This window comes from Notamacropus eugenii, chromosome 2 (assembly GCF_028372415.1).
Source record: "Notamacropus eugenii isolate mMacEug1 chromosome 2, mMacEug1.pri_v2, whole genome shotgun sequence".
NCBI lineage: Eukaryota > Metazoa > Chordata > Mammalia > Diprotodontia > Macropodidae > Notamacropus > Notamacropus eugenii.
In genome coordinates this window covers 394,700,480-394,721,061 of record NC_092873.1, presented here as the reverse complement: position 1 = coordinate 394,721,061, position 20,582 = coordinate 394,700,480, and the positions used below count along the sequence as shown (strand labels likewise).

General features: G+C 36.5%; 1 protein-coding gene across 5 annotated transcripts in view; it reads left to right on the top strand.

The window, feature by feature from the left end:
* Positions 1-20,173, top strand: part of ARID4B (AT-rich interaction domain 4B) — a 241,013-nt gene extending 220,840 nt beyond the window's left edge. For 4 of the 5 annotated variants that reach the window (XM_072647526.1, XM_072647529.1, XM_072647524.1 and 1 more), the window contains 2 exons: positions 2,691-2,837; positions 18,424-20,173. In XM_072647526.1, the coding sequence (XP_072503627.1) occupies positions 2,691-2,837; positions 18,424-18,554 (278 nt within the window). In that variant the 3' untranslated portion in view covers positions 18,555-20,173. The remainder of the gene's footprint in view (positions 1-2,690; positions 2,838-18,423) is intronic. The other variant, XR_011975434.1, reaches the window with a different exon arrangement.
* Positions 20,174-20,582: the final 409 nt, after the last annotated feature.

Here is a 20,582-nt window from a genome sequence, read left to right as displayed (position 1 = left end):
CATGTCGCAAGCAATTCCAAATTTTCTCTTCTCTCCCAAGTCTTCCCATACCTTCACCACTCCTCTCTCTTGGAGGAAAATCTAGTCTTTTAGATATAAGTTTCCTCTTCTTCCATTGTCATCATCTCAAAAATCTTTTATCATCACCTCCCACTTCTCCTTTCCCCCAAATTCTGACAGAGGACTGGTCATTCTCACCAAGGCCCTTTCACATATCCCCTTGATCCTAGATCCCATCTCCTCCAGCCATCTCTTAAGTGATGTGCATATTAAATCAGTCTCTCTCTCTTTCTCTCTCTGTCCCTCCCTTCCTCTTTCTCTCCCTCCCTTTTTCCCTTACCCTCTCGTTCTGCCTCTACCCTCTTCCCCTTCGTTCACTACCTCCATTTCCTCTTCTCTCACTTATTCAGCCATTTTCAGTTTGGCTTCGAAATTGATCTTAACTTAAAATTCTCTCTTCAGAGTTATCAGTAATGTTTTAATTGCCATATCTGATGGTCTTTTCTCATTCTTAATCCTTCTCAATTTCTCAGCTTCTCTTGATGTTGCTGACTACATCTTCCTCCTGGATATTTTATCTTTCCTGGGTTTTCATGAAGCTACTCTCTTTTGGTTTTCTTCCTACCTATCTTGACTACTCACTTTTCTTTTCTGGTTCATAATCTATATCTTAACTTTTAACTAGGTGTTCTCCAAAGCTTCCAATCATAGCACCTCTTTTGTTCTCTTTCTGTACTTTCTTTGATAACCTCATCAGTTCCCATGGGTTTAACTATCATCCTCTATACAGCTAACTAACAGATATGCTCATATATATATAGCCCTCTTCCCCCAAATTTTAATCCTGCTTCATCAGTTGCCTGTTGGATATTTTATATGGCCTGGAGACAGCTCAAACTCAACAGGCTCCCTATTTCTATTGATGGCACTATCATCCTTCCATTTGCCACATTTGTAAACTTCATACTGTCTGTAACTCCTTACTCTCCTATATAGCCAGTGCTTTCATTCAGTTGTCATATCTTGCCATTTCTACCTTCAAAATATCTCTCTACTCACACAGAGCTACCACCTTAGTTCAGGTCTTTATCACCTCCCATCTAGATTACTACAATAGCCTTCTAATTGGTCTTGTTCCTTAAGTCCTTCCTCCATGTTCTTTAAGTGTAGCTCCAACTAACCATGTGACTCCTCTACTCCATCAATGCCAGTGACTGTATTGCCTCTAGATAAAATATACTCTGCTATTTTGTTTTTTTAACCCCTATGCAATCAATCTCATTCTCTTGTATAGACTTATTGAATCTAACTCCTCTTTTGCTCTGTGGTCCAGCCAAAATGGCATTTTCTCTGTTTCTCATACATGACAATTCATCTTTCAGCTCCATATCTTTTCCCTAATTATTCCACATGCCTAGAATTTATTCCCTCCTTACTCCCACTTCAGAGAGTACCTCTCTTCATTTAAACCCAGCTTAAAAACTATCTTCTGCAAAAATCCTTTTCTGCATCCTTCCAACTACTAGTGCTCCCTCCAAAATTACTTTTTATTTAACTGCTTAGGAAAACTTTAACTCACTGCCTCAGGCATTTACACACCTCAGGCTATGTGACCCTGAGCAAGCAAATCCTTTAACCTCTCTTTGCCTCAGTTTCCTCATCTGTAGAAATGGGGATAATAATAGCACCTACCCCCCCAGGGTTGCTGAAAGATCAAATAAGTTGACTTTGTGCTTTAAGTGCTATATCAATGCTATCTATTATTATTGTCATGCTATTATTATATAATTTTTCTTTTTATAATTATATTTGTACTGATCTTCCCTCATTAGAATGCCGGCTTCTCATGAGTAGGTACAATTTTATGCTTTGTACTTTGTAGCTTTTTCCTCCATTGCTTAGCACAGTGCCTGGAAATATAGTACACACTTAATAAATACTTGGCAATTTGTTTATTGGTAGATTCTCTCAGCACCTCCAGAATAGATATAGAAAAGGCAGCTGGCAGGAGTGACCCAGGGTTGGGATTGAGTGTGATATGACAGTAGGGCAAGGGATTCAAGGGTAGAAGGTAGTATATAGTTGAACTTGTTACCTCTAGGATTCAAGTTATGAAGGAAAGACAGTTCTTCTTTAGACAGAACCAAAGTAACGAATCAGGAAAGCAGAGAGGAGAGGAGTGACTAGCCCTTTCAATAAAGACACAAAATAGATTTGGGAGTAATTAAGTAGCAAGAGAATGAGACAGTTAAAGATGTAGTCCAAGAGAAGAATTCTATTACTCTGAATCAGTGATGTCCCATGCAATAGCAGATCCTTGGAATCATAGAAAATTCATAGGGAATGAGGCACAGTCAGAAGATTCTGGGCACGTTGAGACCAAAATTGGGCCTGGTGTCTGAGACCCTACTGATGGATGGGGTCCTAAAATACAAAGGTTGGTCATCTGAAGCTCTAGAAGGAATCAGGGAACTAATTATTTACAGATGTTGATTGGGCAAGGAAAAAGTGAAAAGAGTTGCTTGAAAATTTCATTTTTTTCATTTTGTAATCCTGTTTATTTTCTAATTGCATTTTTCTCTAACCAACTTTTAGAGAACTGATTACATAGTTTTCGATTTTAGTTCCTTCATAAATAGAATTATTTTTTTTTAAAGCACATGTTCATTGAAGTTTTTTTAAACCAATAGCTGACCTGGAAAATATGACAAGTGCAGAACGCATTGCAATCCTTCAAGAAAAACTGCAGGAAATCAGGAAACATTATCTGTCATTGAAATCTGAAGTGGCTTCCATTGATCGGAGAAGAAAACGTTTAAAGAAGAAGGAAAGAGAAAGTGAGTGTTTTTCACTATTCAGTAAAATGTAGTCTTATTATGTTGTATAATTATAATGAACCAAGCTTGATCCTGAAGAAGCAAAGAGAAAAATGTCCTTTGCTCTTTGCTGAGGTGGGGAACCATCAATAGGGAACGTTTCCTGTATTGTTAGGCTTTGTTGATATGTTGGTTTAATTTTGCTGAATCACCAGTTTCCCCCCTTTCTTTTATGTTTATTATAAGGGGTGGGAAAAGTACCAGAGAGAGTATTTGAAAATGAAGACAATGTAAAAACAAAGAATCTATCAGTTTTCTAAAATTTGTTCTTATTATTCCACAAAACAATAGTAACATTTTCTGCTTTAATTATATTTTAAAAATCCATCCCAGTGCTTTCCCTATAGTGATGTAGACTGGCTCCTGCTCTGCATTTTATAATCTTAAGGAGTAGCCTGAAGTACTGAGAGGTTAAGTAATTTTTCTCAGGGCCCCATAGCCAGTACATGTCAGAGGGAGAATTTGAACCCAGGTCTTCCTTACTGGGAGGGCAGTTCCATATTCACCATACCACTCTGCTGTAACTTATATTTAATTTATTCTAATATTATTGTCTTTGGAAAAGAGAATTATCTGTTAGAATCATTGAATTATAGAATTTTAATAGTTCACAGGACTTTTTAATCTAACCCTGCTCCCAACACTATCGCTTACCCATTTGGCAGAAGAATCAGGCATAGGAAAGTTAAATAAACTTCCATAAGCTCATTCAACTAAATAAAGGCAGAACCAAGAATGGAATGCTTTCTACAACATGACACTGCTTCCTTTTAATGTGAAGACTTGAGGATTTTTATGGTTTTTGATAATGTGTACCAAATGGTAAAATAATTAAAGTTCCCTGAACCTCTGAAAAATGAGAGCTACTAATCTTTTAAAACTTAATATGTGCTTAGTGTATTTTGTGAGGTATTTTAAGATATGTCAGAGTTGTGTATTATCATGTCATACAGTTGAAGAAATGAGCTGAATAACTGTCCACTCATCTTGTAGGATTCCCATTTATTTTCTTAGGATGTTCATAGAATCTTCTTTTGAAAATAGGGACAATATTTGTCTTTGTTTAGATGGCCCTTCTCATTATTTCCAGGATCTTTCAAAGATGTTCAGTAACAGCAGTCTTACGTGCCAATCTTATTTGTGTATCAGAAATATAGTACATTAATAACTGATGTGAATATGGTGAGTTGAATTCATTGAGAGCACTTAGGGGACTTCTATTACTATCTACCATCTCCTTAGTTGTAATAGGTTCTAGCATCCTTATAACCATTTCTATTCTATTCTTCCCAGTCCAAAGTTAATTGTCCTTGTCAGAAAAAACAGACTCAAAGTTAGGGATGAGTAAACAGTTCAGCCTTTTCACTATTGTGCCCTTTATCATCAATACTTTCACCTCAACTGAGCCTCATCCTCATCCTTTGATCTTCATCTGGTGCTCAATATAGTTGAAAAGCTTCTTTTTAAAAAAAATTATCATTAATATTCATATCAGTCTTATTTCATTTGGGGCTTTAGTATTTCTGACATTCTTGTAGGATCATGCATCTCCTTTGCATTTATCCTAGTTCTTCCTTCCATTCATGTCTTTTTTTATGGGGCAGCCAGGTGGCGCAATAGGTAGACCACTGATCCTGGAGTCAGGAAGACCTACATTCAGATCCAAGGCCATTGGATCTTACTGTTCTTCTCTCTAAACCCTTTGAAATCTTCCCTCCCCAAAATCTAGGATATCTTTCAAATTATGACAGCTTTCTTCTGCTTTCTCGTGAATTCCATGATGGACTTCTCTCTAATGTTTCCATCATTTCTTCTTCAGTACCTAGTTCATTCTTACTAATCTGGATCAGGTCTTTACAGTTTGCTTTATTGTTTCCTTCACTTTGAAAGCTGAAATTAAGTTATGTTACCAATTTGGTGCAGAGAATACAATATTAGAAGGTGAATAGTCCTCCTCCCTCATCTTTACAACATTATGCCTCCATACTAGATTTGTGATTCATTTATTTAACTCTTTGTCCCATTCTTCTTTTTGCATAGTTGGTCTACAACATACTATGACAACACTATCAGTTTTGTTTCTTGAACTTGACCCAGCTACTCTCAATGTTTTCTTTTTATGGTTCCTGAGTTTCTTACATGAGTAATCTTCTTATGATATAATGCAGCTCTTTCTCTTCCTTTTTCCATAAGGTATACCCATCCAGAGCTTTATTCCAGTAATGAATCCCAAGGCATCAAATCTCAGTAGTAGCTATTTTGTCAGATTTGCCATTTAGGATTTCTAAATGACACTGTTTACCGGTACTTTGTACATTTTTATGTATTATTGACATCTGAGGGCATGAATTTTGTCTCTGGTTTTCATCTTGGATGTTGTCTCCCATGAATTATCTGCTCTCTCTTCTATCCCTCTTCTAATACTGTATCTACTGTTTCTCTGTGATGAGCTTGTTTATGTGAGCAGTTTTCTCTCTCTCCTTTCCTTTCCCCTTAGATTCCTAGAAAACTCTAGGCAAGTGTGTTTTAAAGGCTTGTATTAAGTATATTCTATTCCTTGTCAAAAGCCCATAGCTCTCCTGTGGCTTAAAAAAATCTAAATTTCATTTTCTGATACCACCTTCTTAGTCAGCTATTTACTTCCCAAATCCTCTTCCCTCTTTTGGCCAGTGAACATTTGCAGCTAAGTAATAGATTTGAGGTTCTTCATGAAAGGGAAAAATAAGACTCTCCAAAGGAAGCTTTTGTATTGTAATGAAGAGGGTCTGTGGTTTCAATAGATGAGAGATCACCTAGGAGTGGGCCAGAAAAGGAATAATATACAAGTTGAAACTGCTCAGGAGCTTCTTGTAGTTTTTTGTACTTGTGCAACCAGGAAGCTTCATCAAAGCCCAATCCTTAGTCCCCTAAACCAATCAAACCTCAATGACAGTTTGAATAGCTTTTAAAGAAAAGAAAATGCTCAGTCCACATGGCATCATCAGGAGATATTTCTCCTGTAATTGGTGTTACATTTTAGTATATACAATAGTTTTTTACCCTTTCATAAAGATTGGTCAATATTCAGACATATATATATATTTGAATGTATGTATAGAGTAATAGTGCTTACTTTGTGCCAGTCATTGGGCTACATGTGGGATGTTCAGTAGGCAAAAGGAGCTCCCATTAAGAAACTCAGAGTCTAATGGAGGAAGCAGCATTCAAAAAATTGTGCATACATGATATAGTACAGTGTAAATGGAAGACAATCTTAAAAAGAAGGCATTAGCAGTGGAAAGGAACTCTTGAGGAAGGTAGGGTTTAAGATGAATCTTGAAGAAAGTCACGAGGTGGAGTAGAGGAGGAAGAACTTTCCAAACATGGGAGACAATCAGTGAAAACCTACAGCATTGGGAGGTGGAATGTCATGTGAGGAAAAAGTAGGCCACTGTTACTAAAGCATAGAATACAAGCAGAGGAAGTACAGTGTAAGAAGACTATAATGGGAGGACAGCACCAAGTTGTAAAAGACTTCTATTGCCAAACTGAGGGCTTCAAGGAGCCACTGGAGTTTATTGAGTAATTGGGGTGGTAGTGATATGGTCCCACCTGCATTTTGGGAAAATCACTTTTAGTAGCTGAATAAAGGATGGAAGAAGGAAAAGACTTGAGATGGGGAGTCCATTTAGTAGAAAACTATTGCAATAGGCCAGTTTAGAAGTATTGAGGGCCTTGTACTGGGTAGTTGGCTGTGTGAGGGGAGAAAAGTGGGAATATATGTGAGAGATGCGGTGAAAATACAAATGACAATATCTGACAGTCAATGGGAAACATTGGGGTGTAAGTCCAAGAGTAAAGAGTTGAGGTTGACATTTAGGTTGTCAACCTAAGTGACAGAATGGTTGTGCCCTTGATAGTAATAGTAAAGTTGTAATGAGGAAAGGGTTTCGGGTAGAAAGATACTTCTGGTTTGGACATAATGAGTTTGTGACATCTACCAGACAGCCAGTTTGAGATGACTGAAGAGTGGTCAGACAGGAGAACGAAGAGAAAATAATGTTATAAAATCCTAAAGAGAAATGAGGAAGATGGCTGAGTAGGTCAGAAAATTCCAAGGTCTCCAGATTTCCTCCACAAACGAGACAGGCCCAGCTGTGCTGCTGAGATGTAGTCCTGGGATGTGGGTGAAGGCCAGAAGAAACCAGCACATGCCTGGTGAGTGTAGAAGCAGTGACACTGAATGTAGGGCAGGGACGCTGCTGGCACTTCAAGAAGAGCTAAGTTCTTAGTTTTGGTTCCAGGCCAGAGAGGAGAACTGAAGGTTACAGCCACTGGAGGAGCAAGAGCATTTCCAGTGTAGTGTACCTGGGAGCCCCATCTGTGAAGTGGAGGGGGAAAGGAGTGACAAGGTTGGGCTCTGGACAAAGTTCAAAAAATAACAGCAAGAAGGACCTGAAGCCAGAGGTACTATGCTCCAGGACTAGAGGTGATTATAATAACAAGATGCTAAAAAAATAAAAATAATAAAAAGTAAATAAAAATGAGCAAGCAAAGGAGAAGGAGAACCCAACCATAGAGAGATACTATGTGAATAGAGAAGACTAGGGTGCATTTTCAGAGGATACTGAAGCAAAAAAACCCTCTTCTCCATCAAAGAGTAACATCAAATGGTCATCTGCCCAAAAAAGAATTCCTGGAAGAGCTTGAAGAGGACTTTAAAAATCAAATAAGAGAGATTGAGGAAAAATTCAGGGGGAAAAACACAGTCCAAGAAAATTATGAAAAGAAGGTCAGCCAACTGGCAAAGGAGATCCAGAATCTTAAGGACAAAAACAATGCCTAAAAACTAGAATTGGACAAGGAGAAGTGAATGAATTGAGAAATAATAAAACAAAAAGAATGAAAAAATAGAAAAGATTGTGAAACATCTCATAAGAAAAACTACTGATCTGGAGAACACATCAGGAAGAGAAGACATAAGAATAATTGGACTATCTTAAAGGATACAATAATACAAAAAATAATCAAAGAAAATTGCTCTGAAGTTTTAGAACAGGAAGGGAAAGTAGAACTAGAAAAAATTACCACTACCTGAAAGAGATCTCAAGATGAAAACCTATAGGAATATCATAGCCAAATTCCAAAAACCTCAGGTTAAGAGGAAAATATTATGGACAACAAGAAAAAAAAACATATTGCAGAGCCACAATTAGAACTAACCAGACTTAGCAGCTGCTGCATCAAGAGACTGCAGGTCTTGGAACATATATTGGAGAACAAAAGAACGGGGGTTGCAGCCAAAAACAACTTACCCATCAAAATTAAGTATAATCCTGAACCAAAATAAGGACATGCCATGAACTGACAGACTTTCAAGATTTTGTTGCAGAGAGACTAGAACTTAAAAGAAAATTTGACATATAAGTTCCAGGAGAAATATAATGGAAACATAAAAAATCAATGACAAAGGGATTCAGTAAAAACAAGCTATTTACTTTTTATGTGTGGAAATGTAAATCACATGCTTAAGATTATCATTTGTGATTGTGAAAGAAAGCATGAAAGAAAGATTGGGAAGAACTGAAAATGATGTGGTGATTCTAAAAAGCAAAATTGTAGGAAAATGTAAAAAGAGCAAATATCATATAAATGAAGTAGGAGAGGAAGAATTGATACAGAAGAGTCAGGTGAAGGTAGAGGGGTGGTAGTGCTGGAACCCTACTCTTATCAGATCTGAGTTAAAGAGGGAACTACATAAACATTTAGAAAGGAATAAAAGTCTTCTAAATTTATAAAGAAATAAGACAGTGAGGAAATGGGATGGGGAGGTAATGTGGAAGAGTATGTAGATTAAGATTTAGGAGGATGGGGGAGAAGAAAAGGGAGGGACATTTAGACTAGTGGTTAGAAGCAAGAAAAGGAAGATAAGAGGAGAAGATAAATGAGGCTCTAAGAATATGAAGTAGGGAGGTAGTGTTCAGTTTTTTTATTTTTTTAATGTTTATTTATTTATTTTTAGTTTTCAATATTCATTTCCACAAAACTTTGAGTTCCAAATTTTTCCCCCATCTCTCTCCTCCCCCCACCCCAAAACACTGAGCATTCTGATCACCCCTTTCCCCAATCTGCCCTTCCTTCTGTCATACCCCTCCCTTCCCTTATCCTCATCTTTTTTTTTTTCTTGTAGGGCAAGATAGATTTCTATACCCCATTACATGTATTTCTTATTTCCCAGTTGCATGCACAAGCAATTCTCAACATTAGTTCCTATAACTTTTGAGTTTCAACTTATCTCCCTTACTCCCTCCCCACTCATCCCCACTGAGAAGGCAAGCAATTCAATATAGGCTATAATATAGCTTTGCAAAAGACTTCCATAATGGTCATATTGTGTAAGACTAACTATATTTCCTTCTATCCTTTCCTGCGCCCCATTTATTCTATTCTCTCATTTGACTTTGTCCCTCCCCAAAAGTGTTTACTTCTAATTACTCCATCCTCCCCTTTGCCCTCCCTTCTATCATGCTCCCCACCCCACTTATCCTCTTCTCCCCTACTTTCCTGTAGTGTAAGATAGATTTTCATACCAAATTGAGTGTGCATGTTATTCCCTCCTTAAACCAAATGTGATGAAAGTAAACTTCACTTTTTCCCCTCTCACCTCCCCGCTTTTCCCGTCCATTGAAAGAGCTTTTTCTTGCCTGTTTTATGAGATATAATTTGCCCCATTCCATTTCTCCTTTTGTCCTCCCAATATATTCCTCTCTCACCCCTTAATTTTATTTTTTTAGGTATCATCCCTTTCTATTCAGCTCACCCTGTGCCCTCTGTCTACATATCTATATATAGCTGTATATATACATATATATATACATACATACATACACGTGTGTGCGTGTGTGTGTAATTCCTCCAACTATCCAAATACTGAGAAAAGTTTCAAGAGTTACAAATATTATCTTTCCATGTAGGAATGTAAACAATTCAACTTCAGTAAGTCCTTTAAGATTTCTCTTTTCTGTTTACCTTTTCATGCTTCTCTTGACTCTTTTGTTTGAAAGTCATATTTTCTATTCAGCTCTGATCTTTTCATCAAAAATGCTTGAAATTAAATGCTCTCTTTAATTGAGTGACAATTTTTTCCCCCTGAAGTATTATACTCACTTTTGCTGAGTAGGTGATTCTTGGTTTTAATCCTAATTCCTTTGACTTCAGGAATATCATATTCCAAGCCCTTCAGTCCCTTAATGTAGAAGCTGCTAGATCTTGTGTTATCCTGATTGTATTTCCACAATACTTGAATTGTTTCTTTCTAGCTGCTTGCAATATTTTCTCCTTGACCTGGGAACTCTGGAATTTGACTCCAATATTCCTAGAAGTTTTTCTTTTAGATCTCTTTCAGGAGGTGATCACTGGATTCTTTCCATATTTATTTTACTCTCTGGTTCTAGAATATCAGGGCAATTTTCCTTGATAATTTCATGAAAGATGATGTCTAGGCTCTTTTTTTGATCTTAACTTTCAGGTAGTCACGTAATTTTTAAATTTTCTCTCCGAGGTCTATTTTCCAGGTCAGTTTTTTTTCCCAATGAGACATTTCACATTGTCTTCCATTTTTTCATTCTTTTGGTTTTGTTTTGTAATTTCTTGGTTTCTCATAAAGTCATTAGCTTCCATCTGCTCCATTCTAATTTTTAAAGAACTGTTTTCTTCAGTGAGCTTTTGAACCTCCTTTTCCATTTGGCTGAGTCTCTGTTTTAAAACATTCTTCTTACTGGCTTTTTGGACCTCTTTTGCCATTTGAATTAGTCTATTTTTAAGGATGTTATTTTCTTCAGCACTTTTTTGGGTCTTTAGCAGGCTGTGACTCACTTTTCATGATTTTCTTGCATCGCTCTCATTTCTCTTCCCAATTTTTCCTCCACCTCTCTTACTTGATTTTCAAAATCCTTTTTGAGCTCTTTCATGGCCTGAGACCATTGCGTATTTATTTTGGAGGTTTTGGATGCAGAAGCCTTGACTTTGACTTCTTCTAATGGTATGCATTGTTCTTCCTCATACCTGTTCACCAAGAAAGTAACCTATAGTCTTATTTTTTTCCCCTTTTTTGGGCATTTTCCCAGCCAGTTACTTGACTTTTGAGTCCTTTGTCAAGAGGAGGGTGTACTCTAGGAACCTGTAAGTTCTCAGTTCCTCCACGGTGGCACAATCAAGGGAGAGGAGTTTACTCCTCTCCTGAACTGGAGCAACCAAAAATTTTTCTGCCCAGGATCTGCAAGTAGAATTCCCTGTGCACCACCACCTCCAACTCCACCACACCAGCGCTCCTCCTCACCCCAGGTCTGCCACTCAGGGCTGAGGTCCAGATCAGCTGCTCAATTTCCCCAGGGTCTTTAGGCAGAGGGCTCCAAAAATTGATGCTGCCGCTGCAGTGGCTACTGCAGGTAGGGCCAGACCATGTTCCCTTCTCACCCAGGTGAATGAGCTTTCTCACTGACCTTTGAAGCTGTCTTTGACATTTGTGAGTTGAGAAATCTGGGAACCACAGCTGCTGCTGGAGACTCTGCCCCCTGAGGCCTGCTCTGGTCCTGTCCCTGCTGCGCCACATGGACAAAGTTGGACCGCACACCACTCTGAGCCTGTTGCAATAGACCTTTCCTGTTGGCCTTCTAGGCTATCTTGGACTGGAAATCTCTTTCACTCTGTCATTTTATGGCTTCTACTGCTCTAGAATTTGTTTAGAGTCATTTTTTATGGGCATTGGGGGAGAGCTTTTCCAGGTCCGTCCTTCTATTCCACCATCTTGGCTCCGCCCTGGGAGGTAGGTAGTGTAGTCAACTAGAGGAGGGATAGGGTAAAAAGAGAGGCTGAGAAGAACAATAGTGAGAAAAAATAGGATGGAGGGAGATATCGAAATAGTAACTGTCACTTGCAATGTGAATGGGATGGATTCACCCATAAAATGGAAATGGATAGCAGAATGGATTAAAAATCAGAATCTGACAATCTGCTGCCTACAAGAAACACCTTTAAAACCAAGAAATAAACACAGTGTTAAAATAACAGCTGGAATAGAATGTATTATGCCTCAGCCAATGCAAAAAAAAACACTGGTAGCAATCTTGATATCAGACAAAGTCAAAACTAAAATAGATTTAATTAAAGGAGATAAACAGGGAAACTACATTATGATAAAAGGTACCATAGATAATAAAGTAATATCTGTACTAAACTTATATGCACCAAGTACCGTAGCATTTAAATCTTTAAAAAAATGTTAAAAAATTACCAGTGGCAATAGACAACACTAGCGTAATAGTGGGGGACTTTAATCTTCCCCTCTCAGAACTAGACAGATCTAACCAAAAAATAAGAAGTTAAGGGACTAAATAGTATTTTAGATAAGGTAGATATGATAGATAGCTGAAGAGAATTGAATAGAAATGAGAATAACCATTTTCTCAGAGGTACATGGTACCTTTACTAAAATTGATCATATATTGGGGCACAAACATTTTATAGTTAAAAGCAGAAGTATCAAATACTTCCTTTATAGATCACAATGCAATAAAAATTATATTTAACAAGGGATTGTGGAAACAGAAAAAACTAATTGGAGACTTAACAACCTAGTCTTAAGGAATGTATGGGTTTAAGAACAAATAATAGAACTAACTCCTAATTTCAATAAAGAAAATGATAGTAATGAAACAACATATTGATAAGGCAAAACTATTAACATAGTTGATTATATCAATAATAAAAGTAACAAAAACAATATTATAATGTCAGTTGGTGCAGAAAAGTATTTGATAAAGTACAACACTGATTTCTGTTACAGCTATTGAAAGTATAAGCATAAATGGACTTTTTCTTAAATTGATAAGAAGCATTTATCTAAAACCATTAGCAGGCATTATTTTCATTGGGGATAAGCTAGAAGCCTTGTCAGTAAGATCAAGTGTGAAACAAGGATAACCCATAGTCATCAGTTCAGTATTGTATTGGAAATCCTAGAAATAGCAATAAGAAGAAAAAGCAAAAAGAAAGAGAAATAAAAAGAATCAGAATAGGGCAGGAGGTAACACAGCTATCTTTTTTTGCAAATTGATATGATGGTATACTTGGAAAACCCTGAAGACGCAACTAAAAAGTAAATTGAAGTAATTAATAATTTCGACAAAAGTAGCAGGGTGTAAAGTAAACTTGCATAAATTATCACCATTTCTATATATTACCAATAGGATCCTGCAGGAAGAGATAGCTAGAAGATGCCCCCATTTTAAAAAAAAATATCTGTTTATACACCTGCCAAAACAAACCCAGGATCTATATGAAGAAAACCATTAAAAACTTGGTATACAAATAAAATCAGATTTAAATGAATGGCAAAATATTGTTTGTGAGTAAGTGGAGGCCAATATAACGACAGTTTTACTAAAATTAATCTACATATTCAATGTCATCTCAATTAAATTACCAAAAAATTATTTTATAGAGCTAGCTAAAATAATAACAACAATTATTTGGAAGAAGAAAAGATCAAGAATATCAAAAGAACTAACGGTGTAAAAAGTAAAGGAAAGAGATTTAGCAGTACTAGATCTCAGACTTAAATTATATTATAAGACAGTAACTGTCAAAACTATCTGGTACTGTCTAAGAAATAGAAAGGTAAGTCAGTGGAACAGAGTAAACATACAATCTACAGCAGCAAACAAATATAGTTATCCAGTGTGTTTCACAAGAGTAAAGAGTTAAGTTTTGGGAATAAGAATTCATTATTTGGTAAAAATTATTGGGAAAGCTGGAAAGTAGTCTGGCAGAAATTAGGCATAAACCAATATCTTACACCATTTATCAAGACAAGGTCAAATGGATATATGACCTAGATATAAAGGGAGATATTACAAGAAAATTTGAAGAACATGGAACATATTACCTATCAGACTTATGGATAGGTGAACAATTTATGGACAAACAAGAGACAGAGAGTGTTGTGAGATGTAAAATGGATAATTTTGATTACATTAAGTTAAAAAGGTTTTGTACAAATAAAACAAATGTAGCCAAGATCAGAAGGACAGCAGAAAACTGGCGGGGGAGGAGGAATTTATGAACAGTTACTCAGATAAAGGTCTCATATCTCAAATATATGAAGAACTTTGTCAAATCTGTAAGAATATGAGTCATTCCACAATTGACAAATGGACAAAGGATATGAATAGACAGTTTTCTGGTGAAGAAATCAAAACAATTTATAGTCATATAAATGTTCTGAATCGTTATTGATTAGAGAAATGAAAACCTTGAGATATCATTTTACACCTGTCATATTGGCTAAAATGATAGAAGGGGAAAATGACTAATGTTGGAAGAGATGTGGAAAAATCAAGATCTTAATTCATCATTGATGGATCTGTGAGCTGATCCAGCCATTGTGGAAAGAGATATGGAATTGTGCCCAAAGCTACTATTCCTCAAGATGATTAGGGAAAAATGGAAAAAAACCTACGTATTCTGAAATATTTATAGTAGCTCTCTTTGTGGTGGAAAAGAACTGGAAATTGTGAGGATGCTCATCATGTCAGGAATCACTAAACAAATTATGGTACATGTTCATGATGGAATTTTGCTTTACTGTAAGAAATGATGAGCTCAATGATTTTAGAAAAGCATGAGAAGACCTCCAAGAAATAATGAAGAGCAAAATGAGCAGAACCAAGAGAAACATTGTATACAGTAACAGCAATATTGTTTTAAGAACGACTTTGAGCGATCAAATTGTTCTGACCATTATACATATCCAATTAACCTCAGAGATCCTATGAAGAAAGATGTTTGAATCCAGAAAGAGATAATGCTATGGTGTAGGAAATGATGAGCTGGTTGATTTAGAAAAACATGGAGAGATTTGGACATAGGAATGAAGATGCTGTCAACCTTCAGAGGATACAGATGATAGGAGGAAATAAGTCTAGGACAGTCTTACATATATGTGTATAAGTGTATATGTGTATGTTTACAGATATCTGTGTATACATAGAAGGTGTGTGTGTGTATACACAACTTAATTGTAACCTTTTTTAGGGTGAGGGAAGGGGGAAAAAATGAAGTAAAAATCTCACAGCCAAGAACAAAAGAAAACCAACAAGGAAGCAAAGAAAACCTGGACAGCTTTGAAAATAATGTATAGTATTTATTATATAGGTTTTTTTGAAATTGAAATTTATTGTTTTATATTGAATCCTCTCTTATGGTTTGCTGTGTACATGGCAGTGTTTTTTTCCTTTTCTCATTTTGTATATAAGTGTAAAATAAAAAGTAAAGAGAATTGAAATTTTGAAGAAGAGAGTATTCAAAAGATAGTGATATACGCTGTCTACGACTCCAGAGAGGTGGAAAAGATTTGAAAAAAGACTATTAGACTTAACAATAAAGAGACAGTTGGTCATTTCAGAGAGCATTTTCAGTTTGATGAAGTTGGAAACTATATTTTTAAAAAGGAGATTTAAAAGAGAGTGAGAGCGCGTGAAGTAGAGAAACCTGATAAGTTCTCAAAGGATTTAACCCATAGCAGCTCTTTTTGTGGTGGCCAAGAACTGGAAATCAAGGGAATGCCCATCAATTGGGGAATGACTGAACAAGTTGTGGTATATGAATGTAATGAAATACTGTTGTTCTATAAGAAATGATGAACAGACAGACTTCAGAAAAATCTGGAAAGACTTACATGAACAGATGCTGAGTGAAGTGAGCAGAGCCAGGAGAACATTATACACAGTAACAACCACAGTGTGTGAGGACTGTTTTTGATAGTCTTAGCTCTTGCAATGCAAAGACCAAAAACATTTCCTAAAGACTCATGATGCAAAATGCCATCCATATCCAGAGAAAGAACTATGGAGTCAGAACACACGATGATGCAGACTATTTTCTCTTTTGTTATGTTTTATTTTTCTCATGGTTTTTTCCATTCATTTTAATTCTTCATGCAACATGACTAATGTGAAAATGTGTTTAATAGGAATGTATTTGTAGAGCCCATATAAGATTGCATGCCGTCTTGGGGAGGGAAGGGGAGAAAATTTAAAACTTATGGAAGTGATTGTTGATAACTGAAAACAAATAAATTAATAAATTTTGGAGGGGAAGGAAATCATCAGGAAGAAGACAGATTTTTGAGCTGAGAGCTTCAAATAGAGTTACTGATGGCAAACTTATTATTAAATTCAAGAGATATTCTTTGAAAAAATAACATTTAGCCCAGCAGTGAAGGAGAGACATAGGACTTAAGCTAGCAGGAATATCAGCTCAAATGATGGGTTTTTTTAAAGATGGAGAATCATAAGGATGTGTTTATAGGCATCAGGGAAGGAGACTCAAGAGAGAGTGGGGATGATAATAAGAGTGATCTGTTGGAGAAGACAGAAGAGGACATCAAGCATCCACATAGAAAGGACTGTTTTGGCAAGGAAAAGGGCTGCCTCTTCATGCAAGACAACAGTGAAGGAGAAAATAGGCAGAAAAGATGTCTGAGTAGTGTCTGAGAAAGTGAGGTGGTATGGTAGATAGAGCACTAGAACTGAAGACCTGAGTTCAGATTCTCAGACTTCTATTAGCTGTATGACCTTGAGCAAGTCAGTTCACCTGCCTGAAGCTCATTTTCCTCATCTGTAAAATAAAGATAAAAAAAGAGAAACTTTCACAGCATTGTTGTGAAGATCAAATGAGATGATTTATGTAAAACACTTTGTAAACCTTAAAGTGCATTATTAATACTAGCTGTTATTAGTTGTCCTGGTAGTGGTAATGATGATGATAATGATGATTTGAGATGAGAAGAAGGTAACAAGGAGCCTTTGGGAAATGGCCTCCTTCTCCCCCCCCCCCCCTTTTTTTTTGGTGGTGAAGTACAAGGTGCTGCCCCACGGGCATGATGGAGAAATCCATAGAAGTACAGCAGGGTGGGAGATGAAGAGATGGCTGACCTGAGTGCCCTCCTATGAAAATTTCAAGAGGAGTGCTTCATGTCCACCCTCTCCAGTCAGAGGGAGGGACCACAGGGACAATAGTAGAGATAGGAGGGAATGCATTGTAGGCATGGGGGACAGCCACTTCAAAAGCATGAAGATCCAAGATCAAGTGTTTTATACAAGGAACAGCAAGTCAGACTGTCATTTGTGGAAGAGAGTAACATGTAAGAAGAATTTTAAATACCAGAGGAATTTATAATAGACCCTGGAGGTACTTAAAGTATAATCAAATAGGAGGGTGACATAGTCGTACATGTGCTTTAGAAAAAGTTCGTTGACAGCTGTCTGGAGGATGGATGTAGTGAGAAGAGATTTGTGGTAGGGAGACCAATTAGGTTATTACACTCAGGAGTAGTGATGAAGGCTTTTGAACTTGGGTGATGACTGTGAAGATAGAGAGGGTAGCAACTGTATGTGAGAGATACTGTGAGGAGAGCAACTGATTGGATATGTGGGGGCTAAGTGAAATGATGCATAGCAAGGATGAGTAACTGGAAGGGTGTGGTGCCCTCAGTAGTTATGAACAGGAGTAGAATTGGGAGGCAAGATGAGGAGTTCTATTTTGGACCTCTTGAGTTTGAGATGCCTAGAAGATACCTAGTCAGAAATGGCTGTTAGATAGTTGGTTGGAAAAGACTGGAACTCAGGAGAAATAATCGTCTGCATATAGATGCTAATTGAACCCAGGGGAACTGTTAAGCTCATCAGGAGAGAGATAAGTATCAGCAGCAACTGGCTATAACATTTTATAATCCTTTCAGTTTAACAAGCATTTTACATATATTATCTCATTTGATTCTCACAACAGTCATGGGAGATAGGTCTGATTAGCATTTCCATTTTACAGATGAGGAAACTGAGGCTCAGTGAGGTTAGATGACTTACCTAGCTAGGGTCACACAGCTAGCTGAAGAGCAGGATTCAAACTCTGGTCTTCCTGAGTTCAAGTCCAGTGTGCTGACTAGTTATTTGTAGAAAAAAAGAAAAGGAACCAGGATAGAGCCTTTATTAATGCTCTCTCTTTCCTGAAATTACTTTGTATTTCCTTATCTGTAGAAATACCGAGTCTTCTCAGTAGAATATAATAAGTTCTTTGAGAGCTAGAATTATTTAATTTTCATATTTGAGTTGATAAAATATATGCTTTCCATTTTTTACATCATGCTGTCATGGGACCTAACTTAACCAAATACTTATGCTCATACCTAATGTTACAGAGTCATAATTCAGAGCACTGGAATGTTGTATAGTAAATAAAGCACAGGACTTGGGATAAGAAGACGTAGGGTAACTCCCATATCTGACACTTACTAGCTTTGTCACTATAGCAAATTATTTAACCTCCCAGCTTTTCATCTGTAAAATAGTGCTAAGAGTTGTAGTACCTACAAAGTCATGATACTCAAATAAGATAATGCATATAAAGTGCTTTGAAAAAACTCTAAAGGGTTGTATAAATGTCAGACACTAGCATTCTTTGGCTCCCGTTTTTATTAACCTACTTTTTGTTTTTCCTCCACTCTCCTTAGGTGCTGCTACATCCTCATCTTCTTCTTCTTCCCCTTCATCCAGCTCCATCACAGCTGCTGTCATGTTAACTTTAGCAGAACCCTCCATGTCTAGTGCATCACAACCTGGAATGTCCGTGGAGTGCAGGTGACAGCAGGACTTCCCAAAGCACTTTGCACTTAATGGCTGTTGAGGGCCCCTTTTTTATATATACTGCACAGTGGCACACAAAATCAGACAAGCACTATTTTATATTTAAAAATTGTTTCTTGACAAGCTGACTTGGCACTTAAGTGCACTTTTTATGAAGAAAAAGTACAATGAACTGCTTTTCCTCAAGCAATAATTGTTTCCAACTTGTCTGGGAATTGTATGTCTGGTAACTTGAAGGCCTTCCACTGTGGCAAATGGAGGCTTTTCACTGCCTACTGAGACAATACAGAAAGCATAGTTGTTGGGTGGGCCAGAACATGTCTAAAAAACTTACTGTACATGTATTCCCTGGTATTTTGTTAAAGCTGGAACATTTGATATTTTTCCATTTATTTATGAAAAATATGAACCTATTTTCATTTGTACAAGCTAATTGTTTTTTAAATGCAAGTCACCTTAAAGTGGCTTTAAATTGTATAAGTCAAGCACATGTAATAAATTCAAAACCTGCAGGTAACAGGATATTAGACATCAGTCCTGGTAACCAAATAAGATTCTCTTTTGAAAAAGACTGACAATGTTTACAGGTTTGAATTAGGTTAAATGGTTTTCAGTGGGTTTTCATGGCCCATTAATTGGAATGGAACTACTGTACTTTGCCATTTTTCTATGAATCAGTATTTTTTTTTAATTTTGATATAATACATTGTGTGAAAAAGGAAGAAAATGGCTAACAAAATATATTAAATCTTAAACAATGTATAAAATTGTACTTAGCCAGTTTAAAGTGTATATTTATTCATAATGGATTATAACAGTTATATTTTTGTGTTTTATTGTAAATGTTTCTTTTCCCTTTAAAACAGATATTTCATTTGTAATGCTTATTTTATTATGAGCTACAACAGAGGATTTTAGGAACAAGTAAGCAGTGTTCATGTGTAATTTGTGGTCGATGATGTGAACACTACCACAAAATGAGAGTTTTAAATATAGCTTATCTGAGTGGTATAGGTCTGCTAAGATAAAAAATGCCTCATACAAAATCAAAAATGAACGCAAGCTGTTTTCACTTGTATTGACTTTTATGTTGTATGATCCCAAGATCTGTTCTGTTTGGCACTTGTATATTTAATTATACACCTTTGTAAGACATTTGTATATTGCGGAAGTGTTCATTCAAGCTATTTAATACCTAGCACTGTTAATACACAGTACTTTATTGTACAGACTGTTTTACTGTTTTAATTGTAGTTCTGTGTACTTTTTTTGGATGGGGGCTGGCATGTTTTTTTTTTTCTGGCAATACAACATGTGGGAATTTTGAAATGTTTTGTTTGTAGATGCTAACGTGTCAGAATCCTTTACATTCAACTTTTCTAAGAAAAGCATTTTCAGTCTTTGTAGTGTGTGCTCACAGTAACCGATTTTGTTGAAAATGGTTTCAAATATTCAGATTTGTACAGGATTGTAAAAATTTGTTGACAAACATTGAAGGAAAAGCTTATAGAAAAAAGCTATAGAGCATATATTAGGTTATGCAGACAATGGAGAATTATGTAATATATTGTACAAATGTAAGCAAAGGCTCTGAAATAAAATGCCATAGTTTGTGAATCCCTGATTATGTTTCTAAAAGTTTAATTAAATAATTTTAGTTCATTTCTGTAAGTGATAACTAGCTATAGAGTATATCTAAAATTTGGTCTTTCAAAATCAGAAAATATTGCCAGGGAAAAATCTACCTCCAAAAAATTTTATGTGTGTCCAGAGGTATTTCATCAGTATAGGAAACTCCTAAGGAGTATGTGGAAGCTCCCTCCGCAGATGCAAAAAACCCCCACAGCTTTCTGTAACTTTTAGTCTTAGAGAGCATGGGGCACTGGGAGGTTATGTGATTTGCCTAGAGTCACACAGCTAGTATGTTTCAGAGGCAAGATATGAACCAAAGGCTTCCTGACTCCGAGGCTGACCACCCTCTATGCCATTACACCATGCTGCCTTTGTAAAAAACTTAAGTACTGTA